Source organism: Pseudonaja textilis, chromosome 1 (assembly GCF_049901715.1).
Source record: "Pseudonaja textilis isolate UNSWEBS1 chromosome 1, rPseTex1.2, whole genome shotgun sequence".
NCBI lineage: Eukaryota > Metazoa > Chordata > Lepidosauria > Squamata > Elapidae > Pseudonaja > Pseudonaja textilis.
The window spans coordinates 196219519-196244699 of NC_141990.1; the positions used below are offsets into that span (position 1 = coordinate 196219519).

General features: G+C 46.6%; 1 protein-coding gene and 2 long non-coding RNA genes across 3 annotated transcripts; 2 read left to right on the plus strand and 1 right to left on the minus strand.

Moving 5' to 3' along the window:
* Positions 1–3181: 3181 nt before the first annotated feature.
* Positions 3182–8513, plus strand: LOC113434151 (uncharacterized). The gene is made up of 2 exons (XR_003373768.2): positions 3182–3318; positions 6663–8513. It is a non-coding gene; the product is annotated as an uncharacterized LOC113434151 (long non-coding RNA).
* On the minus strand, positions 8131–11360 carry LOC148127985 (uncharacterized). Its single transcript, XR_015740779.1, has 2 exons — positions 9416–11360; positions 8131–8968 (listed from the first exon to the last, which is right to left on the minus strand). It is a non-coding gene; the product is annotated as an uncharacterized LOC148127985 (long non-coding RNA).
* Positions 11361–13843: 2483 nt separating this feature from the next.
* On the plus strand, positions 13844–24913 carry NR4A2 (nuclear receptor subfamily 4 group A member 2). Its single transcript, XM_026697209.2, is given in 9 exon segments — positions 13844–14152; positions 16004–16125; positions 16760–17784; positions 19422–19551; positions 20241–20404; positions 21608–21716; positions 21719–21809; positions 22107–22285; positions 23322–24913. Coding segments are annotated over 7 exon segments (1953 nt in total). The 5' UTR covers positions 13844–14152; positions 16004–16125; positions 16760–16761; the 3' UTR covers positions 23579–24913.
* The last annotated feature ends 268 nt before the right edge of the window (positions 24914–25181 follow it).

Genomic DNA, 25181 nt, shown 5'->3' on the forward strand with positions numbered 1-25181 from the left:
CCCCTCTCAGGAGTCCCCACACAGCCATTTTGGATGTAGTTAAGTATAGGGTGCACACGGAGGTTCGGGGAGAGCAAAAACCGGGCCTCCCGGAAGTTCAGGAAGGCCAGAAATGGGCTTCTTTCTGGTTTCCAGAGAGTCTCTGGAGCCCAGGAAGGCCGTTTTCGCCCTTCTGGAGGCGAAAAAACTCCGGAGCCTGAGGAGGGCAAAAATGCCCCTGCTCGCTGTGGTGCAGGAATGGCAGTAAAGGGCATTGCATGCCAAAACAACTAAATACAAAGATAGTTTTTTTTCCCTAGTGCCATCACTCTGCTGAACACCTAATTTTCACAGTGCTATCTAATGTCTATGCATATTTACTTACACAGTATTATTATCCTTTTTATTATGTTCTTTACTATACCCTCTTATTGGTATTATTATGATTATTATTCTGTTGCTTTGCCTGTAAATTGAAAGCTTCTACACCGGAGACAAATTCCTTGTGTATCTAATCACATTGGGCCAAATAAAATACTCATTTCAGTTCAATGCAATTTTAAAGCTGAGAATGAGAGTGGAAGGTATACAAAAGACAATCCACAATTATTCCCACTCTTAAAACCCCACCAAATCTCTCAATATAATTTAAAAGCGCATTTTATTGATTGTATTGTGGCTGGCTATAATTTCAGGAAATAAAAGTAGTTCTGTAAAAATTCAACCATTTTAATCACTGAACATTGATGGGGCAATCTCAGGATGCATTGGTTTGCTGATCTGTGAATTAACAAATCAGGCAGGGTAATATTTTTGAAGATGTACAAGTTATCTGGAAATTGACTGATGTATAGCCACCGAAGTATTGAGTTGGCTGCATTTTATCCAGTAGCAAAGGAAATATGTTTAGTATCTGAGCATGTATTTTATACTGTACATGTGATTTTATCTGATCAAGCCAGAAGGCAAGCAAGCAGTCAACCTTGCAATGGCGTTGCTGTTGTTTGGAGTAGATATGCAGCGTATTATATTTTCTTTAACTACTACATTAAAAAAGTCTTAGAGAAGTATCACATGCATTCCTCTAAATAGGTTGTCTAGGATCACACTCTGGTAATCTTAAGCATGATTTTAAGGCCCGCCACTTTACTTAATCTCTTTTCTGGGTAGCTAGGCAGTTTTCCAACAAAGCACAAAGCTGTAACCAGTCACTATTTTGTTATTTAGATACAGATTCTAATCACTACATTAGAAGCTACCAGTATTAACCTTTCATGTTACCAAACCTTTATATTTTGATGGTGATCTTAAATTAGGTTATAGAATAGGGTGTTTTTTGGCAATTTCTTTATATATTTTATAAACTGAGCTGTGTCTAGTCAAAAGGGCATGACAAAATATTATGATTACTAGTTTTTTTTTTTAATTACAAATGAGATAGATGCTGTTATACTTGCTTAAAGTGTAATGTATGCCTACTACAGCAGCAGCAGCAGCCAACAATTAGCAGGAGTCTCCCTTTATTTCTTGGAACAAGCTTGGACTGGGGAGAAAAAAATGACTGCAAAAAGGGAGCAAGGCTGAATTAATTATCTGGGTTGAGCAAAAGGAAAGGGAATAACTTGCATTTATTTAAATTACACTGTAGTATTACCTAAGTAATACAGATAGACTTTGGCTGATAACCATAACTGAATTCAAAATTTCTGTTGGTAAGACAGTTGTGAGTGTTACCCCATTTTATGACATTTCTTGCCCCAGTTGTTAAGTGAATCACTGCAATTAAGTTAGCAACATAATTGTTAAGCAAATCTGAATTTATTTGTCAGGTCACAAAAAGTGGTCACCCGACTCCAGAACACTGCAACCATCGTAAATATGAACCCCTTTGTCCACAGGGATGCTGTAGCAATGTGAAAAATAGTCGTAAGCCACATTTTTCAGTGCCATTGTGGCCAGAGGACCCCAAACTTGGCAACTTTAAGACTTGTGGACTTCAACTCCCAGAATTCTCCAACCAGCTTTGCTGGCTGAGGAATTCTGGGAGTTGAAGTCCACAAGTCTTAAAAGTTGCCAGGTTTGGAGACCTCTGCTTTAGTCACTAAACAAATGATTGTAAGTTGAAGACTAGCTCTTTTGGCTAGATCACCATCAATAATAACAATAATATAACTGTTTTTTAAGCATGAGAGACAAAATGGCTCCTTGTTAAATTTAGTTTTCTAGAATCTCAGCAAAAGCCAGTTTAATGTGTAGGGGTGAAAGCACCAGGCTAGAAACCTCGAGACTTTTGAGTTCTACTCCAGTTTTGGGTATAAAACCAGCTTGGATGATTTTAGGTGAGTCATTCTCTCTCAGCTTAGGTAAGGGAGCTTTTAGGCACATCATTTCTGCAAACGTCGCCAGGAGCAAAAGCTGACTTGACAGCGCGCGCATACACAAAAGAATCCAAAACCCGGTCACATCAAGTTTGCAGTCTCAAAAGTATTTCTGTAAGGAAAGGTTTTCCGCAAGGAATAAATCTAAACCGCGGGGCGGTCGATTTCCTCCCACCCGCTTTCTTTAAATAGATGCTGAGGCGGCGACAGGAAAACAGTACAAAGATTGTGCCCGGGAGACAGAAAAAAAAAAAAATGAGAACGGCCTTTCTGGCGGGAAAGCCACAACGGGGAAACCCTCGCGACGCCCGAGCTGGCGCAGAGCCAGGCGCCGTCCCCCGGGTGGCGCGCGCTCAGCCCGGCGCGAGCAAAGAACCACGCGAGCGCGCTCTCCTGCCCCAAAGCTATTGTTTCCATTCCTGGCGGCCTCAATGGAAATTCCACCTTCCCTACCCCTCCTTTCTGTTGCCCGGGCTGGGCCGGGCTATTTATACAGCTTGGCGCTGCCGTCACGGAGAGCCGTTTCGCTGACGAGGGATTGACGCTCTTGGCTGCCGGAGCCGCGCTTGCGGTTACAAAGGGCGCTTTTGTGTGAAAGCGACTCCGGGGGCTTGGAAGAAACGGCGGGGAAAGGAAGGGGGGAAGACCGTCGCCCTTTGGCCGCCCCGTTTGCAACCCCGAAATCTTCCTCCGAAGAGGCTGGCCGCGGCGGAGAGTCGTCATCCCCCCCCCCCACCACTACTCCCCACCCACCCACCCCACTTCCCGGAGGTGTTGTTAGTCCGCTTTGCCTCTGAAGCGAAAAGGTTGCACCCTGGAATGGAGAGAGTTTTAGCCACCGGTTTGGAAGAAAAAGAAAGAAAGAAAGAAAGAAAGAAAAAGAGGGCGAGGGAAGCGGGCATTTGGCAGAAAAAAAAAAACACCGGGCTTCTGGCGGAGCCCCAGGGCAAAGAAAAAAAAGGTAACTATTACTATTCCTCATCCGTTTCGCAACAATGTGAAGCCGCAGCTGCCCAGTTCTTGTAGCCGCTATTGGCTTTCCGTGCGCGCACCGAGTTCTTTTCCACGAAAGTCGTAATGGAGCGGCCTAGCGTACGCGTGGGGCGATTACTAGTATTATTTATTCGTGCGTGGGCGGAGGCGGGGAGGCGCATCGTTTGACCCAAGCTGCAGGAAGCCCGCGCTTCCGGAAAAGTAAGTTCTCCGTTTGAATCCATTGGGGTGGGGTGGAGTGGGGGGGAAGGAGGAGCTTCTCACCTTTGTCCCCACCCCTAAATGAACCCGCTGTTTGTAGCTCGAGCAGACCTTAAGGGGCGGAGAGAAGCTCTTTCTACGCCTTTGAAAGCTTCCGGGGAAAAAAAACAACCACCACCACCACCACCACTAGCCTTTTTAGGAACTGCGGTGTCGTGGTGGAAGCTTTGGCAGATTTTTTCCTCGATCCGTTTGCTTTACCCGTCCGTGCCTTTTCTTTTTCTTTCTTTCTTTCTTTTTTTTTTACACTGTACAGCACATTTCCTGTAAAAAAGGAAAAAGAAATCTCGCCTGGTATCCCCCCTCCTCCCTTCCCTTTGAATCCACTCGTTTATGCCTTTGCAGACGGAGAAAAACGAGTCTTATGTTCTGCTGACAGTGACAATCTCTTTTTCTTCGTTTAATTTGACAATAGCTTTCAGCGCAGCTGGATTTCCACTAGGTGCAGATGTTGCTAATGGCAGCTTAAGCATGGATGGGCAGATAACATATGGAATGCAACATGTTGCCATATGGTCCCCCTTTAGCCTTTTCACCTCCCAAGAATATCAATCAAATATATTCTTTGTGGGGGGGTGAGGGGGAATTTAATGACTCTGAACAAGAAGATGAATTGCTTTGGACAATTTATATTCCTTGACCGGAGACTTTTAAAATCAATAAGGTGGTAATCCTATGCGGGGCGCAACCTTTCGCCTCTGAGGCAAAGTGGCTACCTTCCCTGAGAAGTAAATGCGATTGCGCTGAATGGGGATGGCTGGTAGAGAAATATGTACGGTATTGAACAGAGTGGATTTTACAGAGTGCCTAGTAAGAATGAGAGCAAAGTGCAGAAGGATTTCAAAACCTGCAAACATCTATTTGTCAGCTGGGACCCTGGAAACTGTCAGATATGTTATATGGCCTAGTCCCCTTAATATTATAACCTGACAAAGAAGAATTATATGCATTTAAAACTATAATATCTTATTAAAATATTGTTAACATCACTTTCTATTTGTGTGTGTTTGTACTCTCCAATTCTTTCTGTTCCAGAAAATAAATGTACAGTTTATTTATAAGGTAAATGTACAGTTAAAGCTGAAGGAAGCTAATAATTTGTATTTTGTTGTATTTTGTGGTTACTTTTTCACGTGGTTTTTTAAAAAGCATATTTATCTCAATTACTTATTTTACCTAATCAGTCTCCATAACAATTATAGAAAAGGGTTAGTTATCCTCTTTTGAATTATGGTATACTTTAGCAATTCCTATTTGTTTGTTAGAGATATCATTATGTAAAATATTAAGAACCTTATACACGATATTTTCAGATTCTTGTTGATGGGTTAGTTTTCCAAAAGTAATAGAATACGTTCACTGAAATCAATGAAACAATATGACAAAGTCCCAAAGTTTAATAAGGCTAATCTTAACTGAGAAATTTGAAATCAATCTAACGGGTGTAGAATAGCATTCTTTAAGCTTTAAACATGCATTTCTAGGAGGGAAATCCTGTTGAATCCTACAAAGTTGATTTCAGAAAAACATGCATGGGCCTTAAAATAGTATTCTTAAGGGATTTGTCTGCATCATCTATGCCTGCCTCAGGTTCTGCATTCTGAACTACATTAGAAAAATGCTTTTTTACATAAAGGCTTTACAGAGATCAGATTTAATGGGGAAAGTATTTTTGTGTTTAAATTTTGAATATTGCTTCTAAATGTTGTAGTTATCCATAATGTCTGATTCTGACATAAAAGAGGTAGAAAACATTTCAAGAAATTTTTAACCATATATTGTTGCCCCCTTTTTATTTATAGTTTCAGAGCATATGCTCTCCTATCTAATTATTGTTTGCAAACTATGGATGCAAACCAATCTAATGTTTTTTTTAAAGGATAGATTTAATAAGAAAAAAATAATCCTATTACAGTATTTTATTTCTGCAACGGACTGGATGAAGCTATCCTAGGCTGCAACTTCTAGGATTTAATCAGTTCTTTTTCCTGAGTTCTCTAGCATTTCGGGGTTTTTTTGAGATGAGCTTATAATCATTCCAAACCTCTACCATTTATATATTGAACCATTGAAAGAATGGTTTAACATTCATAGATATGAAAACGGGGGGGGGGGGTAGGTTTGCCTTCAGTAGCCTAATTTAAATTAGCAGTCTAAAATTGCCTATGTGCAAATGCACATGTAAGTCAGCATCTCTAGACAAAATGCTTCTAGTCAATATATAACTTTAAATGGAATCATGTGTAATCTTACTCCAATATTTCCCCACCCCAGCACCTGCACCTTGCAATTACAAACGAGTGTCCAGGGGGTGCGGGGACCACGTTGCAGTCGGTTGGGACTTTAAAACCTTTCCTTCTCAACTCCTGCCAGTATAAAATACCTTTCCACAAAGTTTGCTATAGAGAGGAAACCCTTAGTCACTAATAGTGCATATATCAGCAGTGTAATGTGTAGTTTAGCTAAGGGAATGTTAATAAGTTTTCTATCAATTGAGAAAGCAATTAATGAGAAAGGTTCCTTCTGAACCACAATTCAGTATAAGCCTTTTAAGAAGCTCTGATACACTGTCTGCTGTTAGAAGTAAATATTTTGCTTACAAGCAATGCAGAAATATTCCCCATAAAAGCTCCAATTACCTTTCTGTTCTTATATTAGATTTTATGATAAGGGCCGACATGGAAAATACTTTGTTAATTTGAAGATGTCTCTTATTATCTAAATAAGAATAATTTTGGAAACATTAAAGGGTAAAAACTAGTTGGAAACATCCAAGAAAACAATGTTTTCAGTGAAATATATTTTAATATGGATCTTCTAAAATGTGTCTTCTATTCATTCATCTTTGCATGTGCTCAATTGTCACTATATACTATCATTGCTGATAACACAATGACATACGCCTTTCATTACAAAGGCAACATACAATAAATACTTCATGCTATGGACTCTAATGTTTTCTTGTAAATATTACTTTGGCTTTATTGCAGTTGCTGTCTTTTTGATATTAATATTTTGACACTCTTTTTTGTTATATATTCCTAATCATAGGTGACCCTTATGTTTTAAGAACAGAAAATTGAAGAGCTTTTCCTCAAAACAATCCAGAAGATTAACATTATTTTTAATCTCCCAAGTTAACTTGTTCCGAAATACGCTTTGCTGAGATACTGTTAGGTCACGAGAGTGGTTCTCAACCTACAGTGGCATTTGGGGCTAAAATTGTTCTTCGCAACCAGAATTCCAGATGCTGTCAGTGTGGAGATGAAGGAGATGTTTTTCTTCTGCAGGAATTCCACAAAAGGTCAAATTGCTCTTCCTTTATCATTCCAGGTCTAGAGAGAGAATCTCTTACACTGACTTCTCTGTACAAGTATTTAGGTATCCAAAGGCGTGATTTTGTTACATCTACAAAACTGTTTGCATTCATTTAACGTAGACTTCTTTCTGAGGCCTGGAGCCATGGATGTTTGTTCTCTCTCTTCTTTTTTTCACATCATTACTCTGATACTGCTTGATTAGCTCCCTCCCCAGTCATGATTGGTAATTAAAATAGGCATTAAAATTAGTCACTTAGCAATTTTGCTGTTCAATTGGCAATTAAATTACTTAATTGCAATTAAAGTCCTAATTTTAATTGGCAAAATGATAGATGTAGATTTAAGATAATATGTATAAATACTTTAATAAGTGTCTATATAAGGATTACTTAATTACTCAACTTGAAGTTTATGTTGTTAACTTCAAAACTTTAAAATGAGCAATGAAATTTTATATTACTTGGATTCTAAAGCTATGGTAATTAAATATGTACCTAACAATATAAGGGCCAAACTATGTTTCTTCTATAATGTTGCAAATATAGCATGGGAAACTCTTTATGATAATCAGAAAAGCAAAGCATATTGCTTATTTTAAAAGCATTTAAATCAATAAATCATATTCAAAAGTAAATATGTCTTGGGGATATTATGCAAATAACAGTTTAAAGAGAGTGTAACTAAAACAGGAGGAAAGTATTACTTTGTCAAGAACTGTAACTGAAATAATATTGATGCAAAAAGAGATTGTTGCTTTTTTTGTAATTAACATTCATTCCATACTGAGATGTTGGCATCAGCAGAAATCGCAACTAATATTTAAAACTATAGTATTGTATCTTTGCATGAATGGATTTTTAAATCCATTGTGTCTTTGATTAATTGCCCTAAATAGGGCATTCTGGCAGATTTATCATGGTATTTGAGGAGAGGGTAAAAAAAAAGTGCATAGTTAAATTCTTTCTTCAACTATTAATAGTCCAAGAACATTTTTTCCATTTCCATCTTATCAATGTTAGTTTTCAGTTCTCATAAATATGGTTTAAAAAAAAAAGATGGAGGAAATTTACTCAAATTTTGCTTAAAATACAGACACGTTTTCTAAAAACTAAAATTATTTGTTATTGCCAATACATATTATGACATAATTTTCTTTTTATAGGCTATTATCACAGTCTTTTCAGTTGGTGGTTTTATTATCTTTCCTGAGATTATGTTCATGCATGTTCCTGGGGGAAAGCTCATAATTTGCAGCATGTTTTAAATTGGCAATCAATATTCTCAGCTCTAATATAGGTAAAGTTACCTATACCATTTCTTCCACATGAAGCAACATTTGAAGACTCTGTTTTCATTTTCAAACACTTAGAAGCAGTTTGCATTAAATTAAGAGATATTGTTTATTTTGAATGTTACAAACAAAATAATTGTTACATATTACAAACTGCATCATCCATATTTTCATTTATTCTTGGTATATAAATTATCTAGGTTGGTGTGAGAAGTAGCATCTTATTCATTTTGTTATACTCCTAATCAGAGTATTTCCCATGTTCGAGAAATAAAAATATCTATGCCTCAAGCCTCATTGTCTTTTTAGTTGAATTCTTGGAATAATATTGACAAATAAATGCGCTTAGACCTCCAATATAAGAAATTAATTTGCTACCCATGTTGTAAGTAAATGTGTTCACATTCAGGATTCAATCCTAATTACAGAAGTATCATTAAATTATTATGAGCACTGTGTTCTTATATATAATACTTCTCATTTAGACTTCCCCTATAGCCCCTTACATGAAAGTTGTTGAACTTAATAGGATAAGCATACACACAGAGTAGTGCTTTTATATATTTTATCACATCCCCTTTTATAAGCTGCAGTTTTTATAATATGAAGCTTTGTAATGTAACACGAGAGCCAATTTGGTATAGTGGTTAAGAAGCATCCGGCCAGAAACTGGAGGTGGTGAGTTCTAATTCTATCTTAAGCAAAAGTCTACTGAGTGACCTTGGACCAGGCGGTCTCTCTCATCCCTAGGAAAGAAGGAATAGCAAATCACTTTTGAAAACCTAAGAAAACTGCAGGGACCTTCTCCAGGCAGCCTCTGAGAAATAGACATGATTGGGTAGAAGAAGAAAAAATGCAGTGTTTTAAATTATGCAGGGCACCATCTGGTATTTGACAGAAAATCTGACCACAGAACCCCCCCCCTCTGATTTTTTTTAAAGGGAGATTTTAATTTAAAAATGATGCTTATGATATAAGGAACATATTTCCCACTTAGTGAACTCATGCAAGTAACTTGACATATCAATTGAGGTATAAATTCAGCAACAAGAATAAAATAATTTTCTTATCCTCTTAACTTTGTTTAATATGATATAAACACAGAGGGATAACTTTCATTTTGTGAATCAACCTTGAATGCTAATATTTTTTTTACCTGAAATTAATTTTCTAATTTAAACGTGAGTACATACATATAGTTATAAAACGACTTTTTCACTCCTCATTTCCTCCAAATTGTAGAAGCTTATGTTTCAGTATAGCTCTCATCCACATCCACTGCTTCAGTGATGAAAATAACTTCACCCTATGTGTTATCAAGGAATACATGAAAGTTTCTGAATAACTATATCAAAATCAGTACTAGAACAGTACTTTTCAAACAAAATGTCACAGTCTGTGTTTGTAAAAATGGTTTTGTAGCAGTGAAGTTAAAAGATGCCTACATAAATCTATAGTTTCTAAATTCCACGGCCATACTAATTCTTACGTTTGTAGCATCCCTAGGGATTTAGAAAAAATATATAAAGAAATTAAATACCCATAATGTCTTATTGCTAGCATTCATGATGTAATATAGAAAAATGACATTATTTCAAGTGCTTGTGTATAAAATAGTTTAATAGGATGCCACTTCCTTGAAATAAATAGAAACAGCTAGCCCTCTTAAAGAATACAACTATTTTGAGGCAAATTATACACTACATTATTTTTGCACATGCACATTAAATTGTGGTTAATGGCAAAGGACTCGAAAGATCAACCTTGAATATTGAAGACAGGAGACTTTACATACAACAAATTATTGGGAGTGATTATGCATTTACCTTAAAAAATACATCAAGGTTTTACCAATGTTACTTAAAATGTTCTTGGTTATGTTGACTGCAGAGTCCAGCCCCCTGTTGACATGATTGGAGAAATGCAATACTAAATTATTCTAATTGGGCAACTTTGGAAGAGCTTTAGACTAATATAAAATGATTGAGCTGTTTGGTTTTCATTGTTTTATAGTCCATGCTGTCCAAATTAATACTGCATTTTTGAGCAAAAACATTTAAAGCCTCAAAAAGAAAAAGAAAATACACTCCATTTGGCCAATTATTAGGACAGGAGACACATTAGCAATGGCCTTGATCCATGCGTGGGAGTTATCCGGGCCTCAGCAAGCTCTCAGATGGGCAACAGAAAACCATATGACCACAAGATGGCACCAAAGAAAAACTGAAAATCTTATTTGCTGCCACCTAGTGATCCTCCCAGTACTGATATTTGTAGTTAGGCAGAGAAGAACAGAAAACCGCCTGAATCTTGGTAGCTGATGCAGAAGTGATACTGGGTGGAGGTATAGGTAGAGTCCCTGTTTTTTTCTTCACCATAGCCCTGTTCTTGGTTAAAGTGTGTGGGCTGCTAAAATCCGTACCATTTAGCAGAGAGGCAGGCAAGTCGATGGGTTGAGATCTAGTGGTCGCCAGTAGTTTTGCAGCCCAGATGTGGGCTTACCTCGCTACAATCCGGAGGTTTCAATGCGCGGGTGGCAAGGCAGAACTGGGGTCACCTTGCCTGCGGATGCCAAGGCCTTCCCTGCTTTTCCTCTCCATCGCTGCAAAGAATCATTTATGCCGGCCTGACTTTGCAAAACAGTGGTGGTTCAAGCGAGAGAGAAAAAGTTATTTGCGAGCTCCTCTTTTCGGAACCACCTCTCACACCCACGCTTATTCAAGATGATTTTTATTACTACGCGTCACTCCCAACAGAACGACATCCTTTTCTTACACGGGCTTAAACAGCATTAACAAAAGGAGTAGGGAGTTAGCGTTACCCCCTTGGTAGCCTCAGCCCAATCTTTGTCTTTGGAGCAACTTCAGTCCCAGAGCTAGAGCCTTAAAGGAAGTTCTCCGTCTCGGAAACGCAGCGCCCAGGAAAAGGGTTTTAAAAATAAACCCCCTTGGCTGCTTTTCGAGTTTCCGATTCGCAGAGCCTTAAAATAGCCCGGCCCACTCTCAGGCTGTTGCTTCCCCGTCTTCTCAGCGCAATGGAGCAGGCACCGCCGGGGCAAACTGGGCGCTTTTTGCGATTGCTATTTTCGGAGCATCCCAAGCCTGTTGCGTCAATGGCACCGTCCCCTTGCGTCACGCGCCACCCCGCCCCTCTTCCCCCCCCTCCCCTTCCCCTCCTCCCAACTCTCACTTTTTCCTTTTCGTGCGCTTCAGCCCACGGGCGGCGGCGGCGGCGGCGGCGGCGGCGGCTGACGCGGCTGCTCTCATGCTAATGAGCCCGAGCTTTCCTCCTCCCAGCCCTCTGGCAGCCTCTCGCCGGGCCAAGCAGCCGGAGGAGGAGGAGGAGGACTTAAGGTGGCCGCTCGGGGTTCTTCCCGCCTTCGTTGCCAATCTTTGTCCCTAAAAAAACCAAAACAAACAAACAAACAAACCAGCCAACCCCGCCCCTCTATTTATACGGTTCCTAAAAATAGCCCCGTGGTGGTGGTGGTGGTGGTGGTGGTGCGGGGAGACAGTTCCCTTCTGGGAGGGAATCCCATTGACTCAAGGCGTTCTTCGAAAGTTCAGGGACATTTTTGGAAGAGACGGAAATCCTAATGGATTGGCTCAACTTACAAAGAGAAGCGCTCCGGAAGGGGAGCCGAGGCAAGCCAAAGAGGCTTGCCCCCAAATAAACTCGGAGATTAAAAGTCTCTCTCGAAGGCTGCGCTTGCTGCGAAACAAGCCCCTGTGCACGTTCGGCGGGGTTTGCTTTGAAACCGACCCGCGCAGGACCTACTACCTTCACGGAACCACTGTGGGGAGTGGGGGAGTGCGGGGGTGGGGGGTGTAGCAGTGCATTCCTAGAGCTCTGTGGCGTGCATGCCCCATTCACCCCAACGACGGCTCCATGCCTATGGAGAGTCTCGGTCATCCAGGTCATGGTTGTCCCAAGGGTGCTTTTTCAAGGGGCAAGCCTTCCATTCCCCACCACCTAGTCAGAGCTGAAGAAGCTTCTTGGGTGAGAAGCGAAACGTCTTCAAAGAAAAAAAGCAAACCAGAAAGTCCAGTTGCCTCTTGAAAAAAAGAAAAGCACCTTTGGGACCCAATGACAGCTCTGACTGAACATCTACTCACCTTCTGAAGTTACCTTCCGCGTCCTCGGTTAATCCTTTTGTCCCTTCACCTGCAAGATCTCCAATCGACGGCCAAAGCAAGTTCGGGTGGGGGTGGGGGCAAATTTTCTCCGTTTAACACGCTGAGGATGGACACGCGTGGGCGGGGTGGGTGGGGAAGGGGGGCAAGGGAGCAGCAAACGCGCGCCTGCCTAAAGCCCCCTAATCCGCAGGCTGTTGGGAAAGGGTCGCGGGAACACGCACCCCCGTTCCTTCCCCCCAGCGCCCGCGGCCGGTCCCGTCGATTACCTGCGTCTGCAACGTCCACGCGGGAAACAGGACATAAGGAGGCATCCCAGCGACGTTTCCCGCCGAGGCAGCAAAAGGATCCTCGGGGCTTCGCTGCTTTTCCTGCCCATCTACACGGAAGTAACTCCCACTGGTTCCGTCGAGGGTTCACCCCAGATCAGAGCGCTCGGAATAGCAGCACTACTTCCCTCTAAGCGGTTCCTTCTGGGTGGCAGCGATTCTGACCCACGTGCACGCCTTGGACTTTGACCATTAACTTATTTCTTACTCGGCTGCAGAAACGGGACTGCAGGTAGTTTGGTTGTATGCTTATAAAATAACAAAATACTAATATTTAGAATCTAGTTTATATGTTTGTCCTGAGGGCACGCCGCAGCGCACGCACGCACGCACACACACACACACGCACGCACACTCTTTCCCCCTCCAAATATAATAGCACCCGTGGGCGTTTTTTTTAAGCAGTTGAAGCGCAACGGGGGGAGAGGGGGAAAGAGACAGAAGTATGCTTCGGGACGTAAATCGGTTCGGGAACGATTGTGCAACTTGTTGAATGCGTTGTCTCTGCTTTAAAAGGATGGACTGGGTGCGTCAATACATTCCTGCCTTTTTACCTGTAAAGTGCCTTCTGCAGAGAGGACCGCCGAGATAAGGTGGTACTTGGAAGGGACGGGCAAGAAGTCGCAGTTCTAGACAGATGAAAGATAGGTGGACATCCCACGTAAATTGCCCCCGGGTGATTGTAACGTTCCTTATTGAAAGCGAACGTACCTGGAAAACACACACCGGTTCCGCTTGGTGAGAAAGTATAATGTGGAAAAAAGAGGGAGGGGGCAGAGCGCGCGGTGGATTGACAGCGCCTAGAGATTCTTGGACCGCTTTATGACAACCGGGGGGTGGGGGGTGGGGGGAGGGAAGAGAAAGGGAGTATTTATTCAGTCTTTGTTTACGGCCTCGGATCTCCGGTTGCACCAGCCCAGACCTGGGAAAGGAGAAGGAAAAGGATGGAGGAGGATCTGGGCAAAAGCTGCGCCAAGGTGAAGGCAAAGCAGTGAGAGCCGTTTCCCACCTTAAAAGCGCCACTCTTGGTGATGTCACGTCGGAAATTTACCAAAGCAAGATCTAGCCAACTGTACCGAGAGATCCAGCCCCTTGACTGGCTGATTGGGCAAGGCGGCACTGACGTACACTGACGTTTGAAGACTTGGGATGCATTTGGCTGTGCAATACAGAACCCACATAAACAAAGGCACATTGGAGGGAAGGGCCAGTCTGTCCTGCTTTGCTCGCCCCGCGCTTCGCTCGTCTTGTACTTCCCTTCAGGAGCGAAAAGGGAGAGCGTGGGTCCGCGCGCCGGCAGAGGCGAGGGGGGAAGGCGAAAGGAAAGCGAGAACGAAGCGAGCGGCGGCGAGAAGCGCCTCTCCGCTTCCTTCCTTCCTTCCTTCGCCCGCTCGCCCGGAGAATCCGAACTGCCAACAGTTGCATGAATGAATGAATGAATGAATGAAAGAGACACGCCACCTAACAAGTAAGTGGATCGCGCCGTTGACTGCGACAAGGAGAAATATATTCTGTCTTTGGGCTGGATGATGCAACCTCTTCCCCCCAGTCTTGAGGCAAAGTAAAGTAGCCCGGAGATGGGACGGAGTGGGGGGGTGGGGGGTGAGAAGGGTGGGTGGGGGAGGATTGGGACCGGGGAAGATCGCGCTTGCCAGATATAAAATATTAACCCCACCCACCGCCGCCCCGTGCAGGCTTATCCCAAATGCACCCCTTGTGAAAGGGCCTCGCCTAGCGGCCTTCGGATCCCCGGAGACCTTCCCAACAGCCCACCTCGCAACTTCCATCCGCCCCCCCCCGCCCCCCCAAAAAAGTGTGGCTTTTCCGACAGAAGGCCGGAAGAGGAAACTTTTGAGCGCAGCTCCTGCGCTTGGGTTTTCGGGGCTCAGGGCCGCGGCGTTCCAGCCCGTGGAAGAGGTCCGCGGAGGAAGGGGGGAAGGAAGAAGGCGGGGAGGGGGGAAGTTATGGGGCGGAGGATTTGGGCTACTTGGGAACACTTTTGATCTCCGTCAGCGACAAGGTCTGAGCTCAGGCAGGACCGGCGCTCGGTCCTGGAGCCACACGCTCCCTTTTCAAGGTTGATTGCCGGCGGAGGTGGGCAGAACTGCAATAAATGACTCCAGAGCACGTCGCCTAATAGCGGGGCCGGCCGGCCTACCTGCCTGATGTAGGTGGGAAAGAAGGAAAATCGGCCTAGTTAGCAGGTTGTACAGAGTGAGAGGGGTTGGATTGTTGGCTTCGAGCGGAGTTTGAATGAAGGGGGGCACCAAGACTTCGGAGTAAGAAGCCAAGAGGAGTCCGCCGAGAGAGGCTAGCTGAGCAGCCCAAGTATGAAACTTCCCAGGGTTGGCTACTTCTCCGCTTGAGAAAGCTGTTCTGGGGAGGGCGAGGAGGGGGCGGGCGGGCGATATCTGAGGGATGCAATCATTGGAAAAGCCCCCGGAAAAAACCGATTTGCGTCAGTTCCGAAGGGGATGCGGAAGAGATTGGCAGAAGCGTTCCCTTCTCCCGTTTCAGTCCTAGCTGCCTTACTTTGCCCCGCGCATCCTTCGGGACCCCTCCAGCTCTCCCCGCGCGCGGCTCGGCTTCGCTGTTTCCTCTGGCCCTTTGAATTGCCTTGACAAGCCTTTGTGCGCGCGCGTGCGAGCGGCTGCGGGCTCTCATTCAAGGCCGTTTCTGCCGCTCTGCGGACCCCCGTCCCCGCCCCTTTGAAGGTTTGGAAGCCGAAGGTAGTGGCGGAATGTCGAGGGGAAACGGGAGCGTGGGACATCCCCCCACACACACACTCTTTCTCCTGCCTCCCCCTCCCCCGCTCCTCTCCCGTCGCGCTTCTCGTCCTTAGCCCGCGCCACTTGACAGCCCGCTCGCCGTGGGAGAGGAGTTGAGCCCAATGGGCATGGCAAACACGCGTTTGTGAGGCTTGCGGGAGCTGTCGAGTGTAAAAGAGTTTGCTGTGAGCGCGCATCTCTGCGGGCAGATGCGTGTGGACAAGCTGTTAGGGAGCGGGGTGGGGGAGGATTGGGGAAATAACTTGAAGGTCTGAATACTTTCGTTGCACCAGGAGGGGGTCTCTAGCGAAACGGCAACGCAAAGGGTTTCTTCCCCCCGCCACTTTTCCATCCAGCGGAAGATAAGCTCTCTGCCTATAGCGGCTTTGGGGAGGCTGTATTCCCAGCTCTCCTAGCCACCTCTGGGCCTGGCAGAAGCAGGCATTTTGTGGCGCCCGCTAGTCCCCGTTACCTCCGCGATCCAGGTGAGGCTGAAAAAAAAAAAGTCACCCCTTTCCCTCTCCGCACCTTGCCCGTCTATTTTTTTTCAGGGAGCAACCGGACAGGCTGGAGTCCTCAGCGCCTCGCTCAAGTCTTGGCAACTTGTCTCTCCATTGACTTCCGACGCTGTCTGCCTTCAATTCTCCCGAAAACGCCACTCACGCGGCTGAAGGTGGGTGACGCGGGTTGACCCTTTCCTCACCTGTCCCCCACCCACCCCACCCCACCCACCCCTTCCCTCTCTGCCCCGCCGTCAACCAGGAAATCAAACTCTCTCCAACGCGGAGAAAGCGGCCTCTGCCTTTAGCCGGAGTTGGGCTGGAGAGAACTCGGGAGAGAAAGAAAGTACCTGCGCCCGGGCGGGTGGAGAGGAGGAGGGGGCCGTGCTGGGCTCCGCTCTCCGCAGCTCTAACGCGGGCAGCAGCTCAGCATCCCATCTAGCCTCCCTTGTCCTTGGCAGCGGGGGCATCGCTTTCTGCTTAGAAGACACCCCCGGTCTCCTCCGCCCACCGACGTTGAACAGAGAGAGCTCGCGGCTGTCTCTCCCCTCCCTCTGTTAGAAAGCCCCGCTTGCCCCCGTCCTCCCTTCTCTTCGGCTCGCGTTTTTACCTCCACCGCTTGTGCCACCCTGTCTTCTCTCTCTCTCTCTCTCGTCTCCCCGTCCCATTCCCTGGCATCTTCCTCCCCTGCTGGCTCGGCCTCTTGGTGGGGAAGGGTGGGTGGGCGGGCGGGTGGGCGGGCGAGGAATGGGATTGTTGCCCAGGAAAGCTGAGCCATGCTCTTGTTGTGCCGTGTTTCGTTTGCAGCCATGCCCTGCGTCCAGGCTCAGTACGGGTCCTCGCCACAAGGAGCCAGCCCGGCCACGCAGAGCTACTCGTACCACCACTCGGCGGCTGCCGGGGAATACAGCTCGGACTTCTTAACTCCCGAGTTTGTCAAGTTTAGCATGGACCTGACCAACACTGAAATCACTGCCACCACTTCTCTCCCCAGCTTCAGTACCTTTATGGACAACTACGGCGCCGCCGCCGCCGCCGCCGCGGGTTACGACGTCAAGCCGCCCTGCCTCTACCAAATGCCGTCGCAGCCCCCGCCGCCCCCGCCACCGGCGCCCTCCATCAAGGTCGAGGAGCTGCCCCTGCACGGCCACGGCTACCCGCCGCCGCCGCCGCCGCCCCCCGCCGCCGCCGGCGGGCCCCAGGCGCCCGATGAGCTGGCCGTCTACTACAAACCCTGCGCCTCGCCGCCCACCCCGGCCGCTGGTTTCGCGCCGGGTCAGAGCGTTTGGGACGAGGCCGGGCCGCTGCACGGCTTCCATCACCACCACCACCACCACCACCAGGCTTACGGCGGGACGGCAGGAGGAGCGGCTGGCGGCGGCGGCGGCGGCGGCGTGCATAAGGCAGCCCCGACGGCGGTGCCGCGTCTCTCGCTTTTCTCCTTCAAGCAATCGCCGCCCGGCATGCCGGTGGGCAGCTGCCAGATGCGCTTTGACGGGCCCCTGCATGCCCTGCCGCTCAACGGGGAGCCCTCGGCCCACGGGCCTGGCGCCCACCACCACCACCACCATCACCACCACCACCACGACGGGCAGCCTTTCGCTCTGCCCAACCCGATCCGCAAGCAGGCCAGCGCCGCCGCCGCCGCCGCCGCCGTCGGGTTCCCCGGACTGCAGATCGGGCACGCCTCCCAGCTCCTGGACGCCCAGGTGCCTTCGCCGCCTTCGCGGGGCTCGCCCTCCAACGAGGGACTGTGCGCCGTCTGCGGAGACAACGCCGCCTGCCAGCACTACGGCGTGCGCACCTGCGAGGGCTGCAAAGGCTTCTTTAAGGTGAGCCGGGGCTCGTGCTGCCTCCTGGGCGTGAGTCTCGTGTGTGTGTGTGTCTCTGTCTGTCTGTCTGTCTCCCCGATGCCAACTGCTATGCCGCTGACCTCCCATCGCTCCGTCCATCTCCTTCAACTGTCTCCCTTTATCTTCCAAGTTCCTGCCTCTGCTGAGTAGAAACTCACTGGCTTCTTCAGGCTAGGGCTGCTGTTAGGGCTGCCTTGAGGTTGGGCGTCTGGAAGAAAAGAACAGGGTCTCTCTTTGGGGATCTAGTCTGAACCCCCTTCCTGCCTCCAGATCTTAGCTGAGTTCAGAACGATCGAGGGGTCTTAGATCAAAATCCACACCTACTTACCGGGTTTTTAGTTGATAGGGAAAGACAAAAAACTCGAGAAGAAGGAAGCCGGTGAGGGCGCTCCTCTTATGAAAAGGCATATATTCACATATATTGGTTAGGCTGTTTGTCACCTAATCCTTTAAAATAGTTCGGACTCCTTGTACTAGATGGGAATATGCCGTTCACCAACCACAGGGGGGAAAAAAACAACAACCCTCAGCTTTATTGTTCTGATCTAGATTTGAGGCCTAGCTATTCTTGCTTTATTATGAATAACGTTGCATTCCCATGACCCTCCCTCCCCCAAATGACACAGCCTTTCCTTTTACCCACGTTCTCCCTGCCCCCAGATATGGATGGAGATAAAAGTGCAGCAGAAGAGGAACTGGCCGCTTTAGCGGAGGAATTCCTCTGCATCCTTTCTCGGAGCCTTGTGGGGAAAGAAAGGACGGTCGAAGGAACCGGGAATCGCTTTTTTTTAAAATTCCCTCAGAGCTTTGAAGCTCGGAAGAGAAAGTGCCACAATGCCCCGGTTCTCTTTCTCTTCCTTCCTCCCTCATACCCCAACCCCACGGCCCAAGAGGCTTTTAAAATGCGCTGGTTTATACTAGGCCTATGATTCCCCAAGCGATTACTTTACAAAAACGACCTGCGATGGAGGACGAGTTGTTGAAGTGCCCAACGCCTGTTGCCCTTTTCCTGATCTCCCCAACCTTTCTCTCTGTCAGTTCCAGTCCCATCAGGGGGTGGTGATGGAGGAGGAGGAGGAGGGGGGGCTTGTCCTGTCTCTGTAGGAACTAAGCTGAGCGGGGTGGTGATGTGTCTTTTTTGCAAATCCATTTGCCTTAGGACTGGTTAGAACAGGGAACTCCGTCTTAGCTAATAAAGTAGACCCGCCATCCTGATGGTCGAATTAAATTGTTTCTCTATTCCGCCCCCCCCACCCCAATCCTACCCGTAACTTCCTCACTGAGTAACCGCATCCTTGAACACAAAAGGGAGTTTAAAAAACAAAAAAAAACCCCTCCTAGAAATAGCTTGGATTTGAGTCGTTCAGCTCATAGCAGGCTCCCCCAGAGGGTGCTGGGCGGGCCCGCTCCCCAGTGGTTTTTTTTTGCGTGTGTTAGTGGACCTGGGAAAGGAGAGACCGCCGGAGCGAGAGAGGAAGAAGAAAAAGGGATCTTCTCAGCCCGCCAAGCGCCTCAAACTCGGACCGCCTTCCGGGGCTCAGCTCCGCTCTCTTCCGCTCCTCCTCACCTCTTCCTCACCCCCACCCCCGCACCCTCTCTCTCCCCTGTCTCTGCAGCGCACCGTCCAGAAAAACGCCAAATACGTTTGTTTAGCGAATAAGAACTGCCCCGTGGACAAACGCCGTCGGAACCGGTGCCAGTACTGTCGTTTTCAGAAGTGCCTTGCGGTCGGCATGGTTAAAGAAGGTAGAGCCTGCCGTTGGGGTGGCCACGAGCCTAGGCGGAGCAGGCAGCGTCCCCAGGCGCGGGCGAGAGGAGGCGCGGCGAAGTTCCCGCTGAGCTTCCGCGGGCGGGCTTCTTCCAGACCCTCGGGGTGCCCAGGGCTCCCCTCCCCACTCCCTAGAGCTCCCACGGGCTCATCTTCAGAGCATCAACCCTCGGGGGGAAGTGGCAGGAAGGCGAAGGCCCGGGCAAACCCGGACTAGACCTAAGCTACCCTTTCCTGAGCAAAGAGGCGCTTGCGGGGGCTGCCTTAGGTTTTAACCTGAAAGGGATTCCGGGAGCGAGGCAGATTGGGCTTAGGCGAAGCAACGCCGGGAGGGTTTTGCTCTCGGGCCTGTTTTTTTTTTTCTAACCTCGTTTCTGAAAAGCCAGCCTCGTGTTTGGAGCCAAACCTCCTGGAAACTGAGCTCAGTAGGAGCCAAAGGAAGTCCGGGAAAAAATAGTACACGATTAAGCAGCCCCAAATTCTCCTTGGAAGCCTTTTCTCTGGGCTGATATATATTCAGCCACGAAGTTTTGACCCCCACTAGAAAAGTGGGGCATTCAATGTTGTGGGTGGTGGGTGAGAAGGGGGCATATTTCCTTCTTCTCCGGCTGGCCGGGGGCGACCGGCGGGCCCCGTTCTCTGAGTGGGGGCGTCTTGTCTTTTTCAGTGGTTCGCACAGACAGCTTAAAAGGCCGAAGGGGTCGTTTGCCCTCCAAACCGAAGAGCCCCCAGGAACCTCCTCCCCCTTCGCCCCCGGTGAGTCTGATCAGTGCCCTGGTGAGAGCTCATGTCGACTCCAACCCGGCTATGACCAGCCTGGACTATTCCAGGGTAAGCTGGAGACAATATTTGCCTACGGGGGTCCCCCTCGCGGGCCACCAAAATGAAATCCCCGCTTAGTCCTCCCGAGGAAGGGTCGTTTCTCCCTTCCACTGATGTGATTGCGCAGACACCTCCAAGGGGTTGGTGTCCCAGAGGGCTCGGAGAATCTCTGGGCGAGAATTGGGTGTGGATGTGTACGCCTGTGTGCCTGCTGAAACGTGGAAGGTGAACTTGAAGCAGATGCAGATTGCAACTCTCTCTCTCTCTCCCTATATACACTTCTCTGTGGGCTGTGGGCTACGTTTGCAAATAGCGTTTCCTGCTACTTAAATGTATATAGGATTGTTTTCTTCCATACTAGAAGTTATTTCCCCCTGCCAGTAATTGAAGCAATGCTTCAGTTTGAAAAGAAGATGTTCCCCATTCAGACATGTTAGGGAAATGAAAGCAGTTTGAGAAAGATTAAACTCTGGGCAGGACACTCCCAAAGGAGATGGCCAGAGCCCCTGCCTCCTGGAAACTAACCTGCAGCTCCTTACCACAAGGATGTGGGTTTGGTTTTTTTATCCCCTTCTCTTCTGCCTTATGGGACACACGCAGGATAGGAATCAAGTAAGGAGAGAAAGTCACCTCTTTTGCAAGGCGTGATCAGGCGCTCCCTTTCTCACAGTAGAACCACGTGCGGAGGTACATTTTTAATACGTAAGAAATGAAATAGGATAGAGAGCCATGATAGGCGTTTGTGCTGAATGCGTTTCACATGTTTGTATCGTGTGTATGGATGAATGGATGGGCACATTTCCCTTCCCCTTATTATTTCATTAGCACATTTCCCCACTCCCCACCCCACCCCACCCCCAAATTGACTTTCTAGAAGCTAAGCCAAACCCTGGAATTTTTGCTTGGGGGGGTGTGTCTTTCTGGAGTGTTTAAAGTTGGCCCTTCCTCTTGGCCACAGCCATTTCAACTCTTCGAGTGGCCATCCCTCCTAGCGCCACCCTAATTGAATTAATTGCCACGGGATATCTAATTTCTTCACTGGCCAGAGCGAGGTTTAATTGTTATAAAAACTTGGCTCCCCTCCTCGGAAATGGGGTTAGCAATTTCACGGGCTATAGATTTCAGAGAGCCTCATTAAATTGCCGGGGTCTTTCTCTTACTTCCCTCCCGCTTCCCTCTCTCTCTCCCACCTTCCTTGCTGTGGAATCCCAGTTCCAAGCAAACCCAGATTATCAGATGAGCGGCGATGACACGCAGCACATCCAGCAGTTTTATGACCTCTTAACTGGTTCCATGGATATTATTCGGGGCTGGGCAGAAAAATCCCCAGCTTCACTGACCTTCCCAAACAAGACCAAGATCTGCTGTTTGAATCCGCCTTCCTGGAGCTTTTCGTCCTGCGGCTAGCCTACAGGTAAGTAGGAAGTACTCTCCTGCCAAGGTCACCTGCCAAGTGCACACTTGGATGTGCAGGCCTGTGGGATACATGTGTCCATATGTGCACACCCAGACGCATCCCTTGCGATCCTTGTGATGAGCAAACCTGCGCCGTTCAAGGTCCGCTGAGCTGCGTTTTTTATTAACTTTTCAGTAATTAGGTCCCTCTTAAGCCTTCCATTTATTGCTTGGTGAATAATTAGTTGTTTGCCTTCCTCTATTCCACCCCCTCCCCTTTTCTGGCCACCCTGTAAACCCCCCCTACCCTCCGCAGGTCAAACCCCGTGGAAGGGAAGCTCATTTTTTGCAATGGCGTGGTCCTGCACCGCCTACAATGTGTCCGTGGGTTCGGGGAATGGATCGATTCCATTGTGGAGTTCTCTTCCAGCCTGCAGAATATGAACATCGATATCTCTGCCTTCTCCTGCATCGCTGCCCTAGCCATGGTGACAGGTGAGAGAGACCCAGCTTCTGGCTCTTCCTTTTTATTCTGATCACCCAGGGGTGTTTTTTTATTTCAGATTAAGGGATCTGGAATAAGTAACCAGTTTCTCCATCTTGGAGATGAGTATAGATTATTATTATGATGATTCTGATTATTTTTAAAGGAATTTTAGTCTTTCTGGCAAGCAGGAAATCGCTGCCCCATGCCCCTGTTTCAACTTGCCAGGGCAGATGAGAGTTCTCAGTTAGAAAAGATGCCCATTCTTCCAATATAGAGTTAAAATCCACAACAGCCACCCTCCTTGCCCTTGTTTCATTTTAGAACTTCTGTAGGGCATTTGGGGTTTTCTCGCTTCTTTTTCCATAAACTCGTGGCTTTCATTCTGGATTACGTAAACCTATTTCTTTAACCTTCCTAAGCTCCTGTTTAAAGTAAACTAGAGTTTATCATTATGTCCCCAAGGAATATGAAGTAATCCAGAGCAATTGCCCTTTTGTACAATCCATCCATTGGCAATAGGGAATAGAAGGCACAAATCAAGATATATGCATGAAGACATGTTTATGTTCACATGACACACTGAATCACAAAGTAGCCAATCATATTTTATGTTAATATGGTGGACATCCAACCCCTGTGATTAACTTAAGGTTCAGCGTGCCTGCCAATCCAAGGTATTGGGTTAATTGATCCAACCACGGAGGGGCTCTTATGAACAGAGGCTTTATGGGAGAGCATTCATGTTTGAATTGCTCCAATACAGATCGTTCTGCTGCACACTAGAAGTTCAAGAGGTCTGACTCAAATGGAAGGGTTGCAACCTGAGCCACAACTGTAATTTCACAATGCTGTCTAATTTGTAGCTGCATGAAAGAAAGTCCACCGAGTTCAGAAACTTCAGTTTATTCCAAACTATGTTGTTTAGCATTGGGACTTTAAAGCAGGGGAAGGGTCTCCCAATGCCTAATTTGTACCCTCCTGTTGAACTACCCCTCCCTCAACCACCCCCTGGGTCTAAATCAGCACCTTTTTGTCCTTTTGCAGAGAGGCATGGCCTGAAGGAGCCCAAGCGGGTGGAAGAACTACAGAACAAGATCGTCAATTGCCTCAAGGACCATGTGACTTTCAACAACGGTGGCCTGAACAGGCCAAATTACTTGTCCAAACTCCTGGGCAAGCTCCCGGAACTGCGGACCCTCTGCACGCAAGGCCTGCAGCGTATTTTCTACCTGAAACTGGAAGATTTGGTGCCGCCACCAGCAATAATTGACAAACTTTTCTTGGACACTTTACCTTTTTAGAAACAAGGACAGAGAAAGGGAGAAAGAGAAAAAAAAAAAGTGCAAGGGGATGGTGGGGGTGGGGAAACCTAGAAAGAAAGAAAGAAAGAAAGAAAGAAAGAAAGAAAGAAAGAAAGAAAGAAAGAAAGACAATGCTGCTGTGTTCTCAGAGTTGAAGAACTTTGGAAGCCTCTAAGGTGTGTGTGTGGGGGGGAATGCCAGCAAGCAAGCAAGGAGATCGAAGCCCAGGAGAAAAGCAAGTGGCCCCTGTCCCCTCTCCATAAGGAAGGAGCATCTCCGGCTGCTGCAGGCTCCCACCCCTCCAGACTGTGGCTTAGCTTGCCCTGCAGAACAGTGACTGAAAACTGGGGGCTGTGGCCATGCTGAATTCCGCCCCTTGGACCACACACAGATTCCCATGGTACCAGCTTTTTATTCTTGCCAAAACAAACAAACAAAAAACCCCAGAAAACTAAAGTCTCTTTCGCTCCCATCCATTCCCTTTCCCCCAAAGCAAAAAAACAAAAACAAAACGACACACAAGTTTAAAAAAAAAGAAAAGAAAAAAAAAAGAGTTCATTACTCTGATTGTCAGGATGGCTGTGACCAAGGACTGTAAGTTAGGAAGCTGAGTCTTGCTCAGGCTTTAGCTGCTGCTGCTGTTACTGGCAAGAGTACTTCAAAATGACCCACTCAATCTCCCCTCCCCCCTTCCTTAAGACTTTTAAAAGTGTTTTCTGCTGTAAAGGGAAAGCTGTAATATATTAGAAGATGAAATTAAGGGTGCGGGAGGGAGAGGGTGCAGCATGAATCGACAGAAGGCAAAGGATTGTACACTTATCAGATGCAGTTTGGCCTTTTCTTTCTAAAAATACAGAGCAAAACTATTCTGTGCCTATTTATGAATAAGCTATTCAAACCACTATAAAATTAGAGAAAGAAAGAGAGAGAAAGAAAAAGAGACTAAATCAAAGGGATTTGAACAAAAAGATTTGATTATTTAAGATTTAAATCAAAAGAAAGTCTGATGATTCTAGGAAGACAATGTTATTATAGGCACTTGCTATTTCAGTAATGTCTATATTCTATAAATAGTTATTTCAGACACTATGTAGTCTGCTAGATTTTATAAAGATTGGTAGTTCTCTAAGAAGCTTCAAACTTTTTTTTTTTTCTCAGTTGTAAAATAGGTGGGCACAGGTGTTACACAAATACAACAGACTCCCCACCCACATCCATTTCTGGAAAATCTTCCGAAAAGGGACCCATATTCCCGTGTTTGTAAACACCGTTTGGCATTCCTTGTTTGTAAGTGTCGTATGTATTGTTGATGCTGATTAAAAAGAAAACAGTTTATATCTTGATCATTTTGTTGTCTGAGGAGAAACCAGTCTTGCATGCACAAGCTTTTTTGACTATTTCCAGAGTGTTTCTCTCATATATAGATCTCCCTGGAAATTATTGAGCACTTTGTCTTTTTATTTCAAGTTTCTTTTGTTGAGGGAGGGAGTTGTTTTTTTAATGCCTAAAATTGTTAATATATTATTTTACGTATCAATACCATGTTTTTTAATGCCATATTATGTAGTATATCTATTTTTCTTTGTATATTTCCAGTATGGCA